Genomic DNA, 6,000 nt, shown 5'->3' with positions numbered 1-6,000 from the left:
AGCTCCCTGAACTCCTGCTGCAGGACCTCATGCCTCTTCCTGCCTATGTCGTTAGTACCAATATGTACAACGACCTCTGCCTGTTTGCCCTCCCCCTTCAGGATTCCCTCTACCCGTTCGGAGACATCCTGGACCCTGGCACCAGGGAGGCAACATACCATCCTGGAGTCTCTTTCACGTCCACAGAAGCGCCTATCTGTTCCCCTGACTATAGAGTCCCCTATAACTATTACTCTTCTGCGCTTTGACCCTCCCTTCTGAACATCAGAGCCAGCCGTGGTGCCACTGCTCTGGCTGCTGCTGTTTTCCCCTGATAGGCTATCCCCCCCGACAGTATCCAAAGGGGTATACCTGTTCGAGAGGGGGACAACCACAGGGGATTCCTGCACTGACTGCCTGCCCTTTCTGGTGGTCACCCATTTCTCTGCCTGCACCTTGGGTGTGACCACACTTACATAACTGCGATCTATGACGCTTTCCGCCACCTGCATGCTCCTAAGTGCATCCAATTGCTGCTCCAACCGAACCATGCGGTCTGTGAGGAGCTGCAGTTGGGTGCACTTTCTGCAGATGAAGCCATCCAGGACGCTGGAAGCCTCCCGGACCTGCCACATCTCACAGTCAGAGCACAGCACCCCTCTAACTGACATTGCGTCAATTAATTAAAATTAAAATTTGTCTTTTTTTTTTAATAAATACTTTTTTTTTTTTTTAATTACAAAGTTACTGTCAACTATCTGTTTCCTAGCACTAGATTTCTAATAGAAATGCGATAGCTAACTATAATATCCTCCGATCTCTGGCTTAGATATCCTCTAAATTATAATTAAGTTATTATGTTTAATTAGTTCCCAAATAGTCAAAAAAATTTAGGTTAGAATCCCAACCAGCCACTCAGGTCACAGCTTTTCTGTCCCCCCCGACACACACAATTTGAAAAAAGGTATAAAAGTAAAAATCACTTGCTTACCTTCTGAGATGTTCTCAGGTTCTCTCGCTGACAGAGACTGCTCCTCCACCTCCAATCCTTGGCCTGCACAATGCTAATAATATATAATATAATATGGCACTTACCTTACACCAATGGGTCTTATTATTAGGTTAGAGGAGGAGGGTGGGTGGGAGACACTACACGTGTAGTGTCTCGGGTTTCCTCTCCACCAGAATTTATTGGGGGGGGGGGGGGGGACTTGCCAGAGGTCGAACTTCCGGTTCCCGCCGTCAGTGATGGGGTAGAGTCAGTGATGGGGGAGAGTGTACATGGGGAGAGTGTACATGGGGGTGTGAGAGGGGATTAAATGGGGGGTTGAGTCAGTGATGGGGGAGAGTGTACATGGGGGTGTGGGAGGGGAGTGAATGGGTGGTAGAGTCAGTGATAGGGGAGAGTGTACATGGGGGTGTGGGAGGGGAGTGAATGGGGGGTAGAGTCAGTGATAGGGGAGAGTGCACATGGGGGTGTGGGAGGGGAGTGAATGGGGGGTAGAGTCAGTGATAGGGGAGAGTGTACATGGGGGTGTGGGAGGGGAGTGAATGGTGGGTAGAGCCAGTGATAGGCAGAGTGTACATGGGGGTGTGGGAGGGGAGTGAATGGGGGGGTAGAGTCAGTGATAGGGGAGAGTGTACCTGGGGGCGTGGGAGGAGAGTGGATGGGGGGGTAGAGTCAGTGATAGGGGAGAGTGTACATGGGGGTGAGGGAGGGGAGTGAATGGGGGGGGGGTAGAGTAAGTGATAGGGGAGAGTGTACATGGGGGTGTGGGAGGGGAGTGAATGGTGGGTAGAGTCAGTGATAGGGGAGAGTGTACATGGGGATGTGGGAGGGGAGTGAATGGGGGGGTAGAGTCAGTGATAGGGGAGAGTGTACCTGGGGGCATGGGAGGAGAGTGAATGGGGGGGTAGAGTCAGTGGTAGGGGAGAGTGTACATGGGGGTGTGGAAGGGGAGTGAATGGGGGGGTAGAGTCAGTGATAGGGGAGAGTGTACATGGGGGTGTGGGAGGGGAGTGAATGGCGGGTAGAGTCAGTGATAGGGGAGGGAAGAGCACAGATGAGAATAGAAGGAGTTAGGAAATGACAGAGACAATGTGTAAATTAGTCAGTTCTACCGTAACATCAAAATAACCTGTACACCGAAGACCCATGCTCAGCATAATGCTGCCCAAAGTGACTGTTGCTCAGAGATGTTGATCCCTGTTTATTGGCGGACAATGTAACCAATTGATAGCCCTTTCCTCTCTCCGCAGTGTTTGTCACCTTGACCTGTGCCTTCCGGTACGGCCGGGAGGATTTGGACGTGCTGGGGCTGACCTTCCGGAAGGATCTATTTGTGGCCAATGTCCAAGCGTTCCCACCAGCGCCTGAGGAGAAGAAACCCTTAACTCGCCTCCAGGAACGCTTGATGAAAAAACTGGGTGAACACGCTTACCCTTTCACCTTTGAGGTCAGACACCTGATTTTCAGCTTCTAATTTGTTATGGGCCAAGGTTAAGAGAACCCCAAAGTGTATCATGGAGTTCACTTGACCCATAACTTTGACTAGAGCGTGGTTATGGGGACCAATTTTACAGGTGTGGTGCAACAGAGAACTAAAAGTATTTTTAAACAAAAAACAAAGTTTATTCTATGAATCCCATTGACATTTTTTAACCACACACTGTAAACATCTTAGCAACCATCAACTAAAATACTCCCCCCAAAGAATACAATACTCTATAAATAACCCTTAATCTTTCCGAGCAACAGCCATAAGACAAAAGATCCTTTTTAACATAGTGATCAGGTTTAAATTCACTACTGAGAGCAGTTGTCACTTTGAAATCCTCAAATGATCTGGAGACAGTCTTTAGATTGTAGAGAGAGATCCTTATACAGCTGCTTCCTTTGCCTGCAGCTATCCAGCTCTCAAAATGAAACTAAACACACCCTATAGCTGCCTGCTCAAAAACGCAAGTGAAAGACAGACAGCCCAGCTCCACCCACTCTCTGACATCACTGCAGCTATCTGACAAACACCCATTTCTTAAAGATACACGCACTACAGATATTCGATAAACACCTAGGGCGGGATTTTCCAACCCCCGCTGGGTCGGAGAATCGTCGGGGGGCAATGTGAATCCCGCCCCGAAGCTGGCTGCCGAATTCTCCGGCGCCGGGGTTTTGGTGGGGGCGGGAATCGCGGCGCACAGGTCGGCGGCCGCTAGCAGCGGCCCCACCCGGCGATTCTCCGGCCCGCAATGGGCCGAGCGGCCGCCCGTTTCCGGCCGGTCCCGCCTGCGTCAATCAAACCAGCTCCGTATAGGCGGGATCTGACTCTACGGGCGGCCTGCAGAGTCCCTGGGGGGGGGGGGGGGGGGGGGGGTGCGCGGGGGGATCTGGCCCCCGGGGGGAGGTGCCCCCACGGTGGCCTGGCCCGCGATCGGGGCCCACCGATCCGTGGGCGGGCCTGTGCCGTGGGGGCACTCTTTCCCTCCGTGCCGGCCGCTGTAATGGTCCGCCATGTCCGGCGCGGAGACGAAACCACCTGCGCATGCGCTGGGATCACGCCAGCACACGTTGGCGCTCCAGCGCATGCGCCAACTCGTGCCGGCCAGCAGAGGCCCTTCGGCACTGGTTGGCATGGCGCCAACCCCGCTGGTGCCGGCCTAGCGCCTGAAGGTGCGGAGGATCCGAAGCCAGAGTGGTTCACGCCACTCCTCGGCGCTGGTGCGGCCCGCCCCGCTGGTTAGGGGAGAATCCAGCCCCTATTTCTTAAAGGTACTCACACATGACAAAAGCCAAACACGAACAGCAGAATCTATTGCAGGGAGAAGCACGTGAGCTAAATAAGAGACTTGAGTCCATAATTACTCAAGACTTAGTCAACAACAATGTATGTTTCTATACCGCCTTTCACTGACATCGCCTATTCCCACCTCGGTAATAATCTGGCTAATTCTTGTTTCGTGAATGGTCCCGTGCAGTGCCGTGGGACATTTATTATGTGAAAAGTGCTGTTTAAATGTTAAGATCTAGACGGTGCTCACATTATGAAACATCCCACAGTACTTCACAAGGTGCGTGTTCAAACAAAACTTTAATAGCAAACCACTTGAGGAGATAATACCTTGGGTAGGGTGCTCTTTCCAAGAGCCGGTGCAGACTCGATGGGCCGAATGGCCTCCTTCTGCACTGTAAATTCTATCTATGATATTAGGGATTGATGGAAAGTTTGGTTAAAGAGGTAGGTTCAGATAAAGAGAGAGAGAGAGAAGTGGGAGGTTTAGGGAGGACATTCCAGAGCTTTGTACCCAAGCAGCTGAGGGCACGGCCGCCAATGGTGGAACATGGGACACACAGTGCAGAAGGAGGCCATTCGGCCCATTGAGTCTGCACCGACCAATTTAAGCCCTCACTTCCACCCTATCCCCGTAACTCAATAACCCCTCCTAACCTTTTTGGACACTAAGGGCAATTTAGCATGACCATTTCACCTTACCTGCACGCCTTTGGACTGTGCGAGGAAACCGGAGCACCCGGAGGAAACCCGTGCAGTCATGGGGAGAACGTGCAGACTCCGCACAGGCACTGACCCAGCGGGGAATCAAACCTGGGACCCTGGAGCTGTGAAGCCACAGTGCTAACCACTGTGCGACTGTGTGGAGCAACACAGATCGACGATGTGCAAGAGGTCAGGACTGAAGGAGCACAGAGCCATCAGGGCTGCAGAGATAGGAAGGGGGCGAGGGAATGGAGGAATTTTGAAAACAAGAGATTTTTAAAATGAGGTGACCTTTCCTGCAGAGTTTCCCGACTCAGTTCCGTCTGTTATTCCCGTAAAAGCCAATATGCGGTGGCAAAAATAGACCTATTGAATCGCATCTTAATTGAAGCTAAAACTGTTGCTTGCATGAACCTGAGGCTGAATCTGAGGTGGTTTAATGGACGAACAACTCCAATTTCATGGATGTTGCTGTTGCAGTGGCAGTGTTGTCACACCAGTTTTCACAGATGTTGTGTCATTCACTCGTCATCTGTTCCTGCTTTGGTCGTATTGGCATCACGGAGTAACATCCGTATTCTACCCTCCTTTATTTAATGAACGTGTTTCACAATATTAAAGTCAATCTGACCAGACACTGACCAGATAACCTGTTTTCGTGACACTTTGATTGAGGGATTAATATTAGCCAGAAAACCAGGGCAAACCCCAGTGGCGGGCCTACATTTTTGGGGCCCTGAAGCTTGAACTGTTATGGGGGCCCCTTCGCAACCAGCAACGAGGTCTGGGTAACCACTGTTACCTTCTTCAATGGGGTTGTTCCACGACAGATCACCACAAATTTTTTAAAAATTTAACCACTACATCCCAGATTTTGATTAAAATTGCTGTACTGGATTATCTCGCATGTCAAAGTCACTGGTGTGACTAAACATTTCCCATGCCTTACACTTCTCGAGTTATGGGGGGATGAAAATTAGGGAAATGGTATATACATGCATGATGCATCATAGAATGATGAAATAAAATATAGAAAAGACCACAGTCAATATAATCTTTTATTTTAGACACCTATGAGAATACATACTACATGAAGCACATTTTGCAAAATACTCTTTTTTCTGTTTTTTCTAGCAACATATTCACGTACAGTTGTGTCATATGAGAGCTTCCTTGCAATGTCATTTTCTAGAGACAATATGCATAAAGAATTTAAGCGCTCTTCAGTCATGGTAGACCGAAATTTGTTCTTTATCAAGGATAGTTTTGAAAAATTCCTTTCTGCTTCACAGCTCGTGATAGGCATTGTCAAGTACAGCTTAAGCGCAGTAGTAATATTGGGGAACACTTCAATTAGGTGTTGCTCACAAATAAGCTGAAGAACTTCTGCGCATTGCATTTTAGATGGCGTGTTTTCTTCTGTGCTCTGGGATTTCCTAAGGTGCAAATATTCTTTGAACTGATAACACTCGTTTACTAATTTGTGGTCAATATCATCTTTGTAATACGATATTATAAGTTTAATACT

The 6,000-nt window shown here is 49.4% G+C and overlaps 1 protein-coding gene across 1 annotated transcript in view; it reads left to right on the top strand.

The window, feature by feature from the left end:
- Window positions 1–2,242: 2,242 nt before the first annotated feature.
- Window positions 2,243–6,000, top strand: part of LOC140392129 (beta-arrestin-1) — a 46,910-nt gene continuing 43,152 nt past the window's right edge. Inside the window, exon 1 of the mRNA XM_072477452.1 lies at window positions 2,243–2,435. Within this exon, the coding sequence (XP_072333553.1) occupies window positions 2,394–2,435 (42 nt within the window). The 5' untranslated portion in view covers window positions 2,243–2,393. The remainder of the gene's footprint in view (window positions 2,436–6,000) is intronic.

Source organism: Scyliorhinus torazame, chromosome 15 (assembly GCF_047496885.1).
Source record: "Scyliorhinus torazame isolate Kashiwa2021f chromosome 15, sScyTor2.1, whole genome shotgun sequence".
Classification (NCBI taxonomy): domain Eukaryota; kingdom Metazoa; phylum Chordata; class Chondrichthyes; order Carcharhiniformes; family Scyliorhinidae; genus Scyliorhinus; species Scyliorhinus torazame.
Note: the sequence above shows the minus strand (reverse complement) of the source record. Positions and strands in the feature narration are given on the sequence as shown.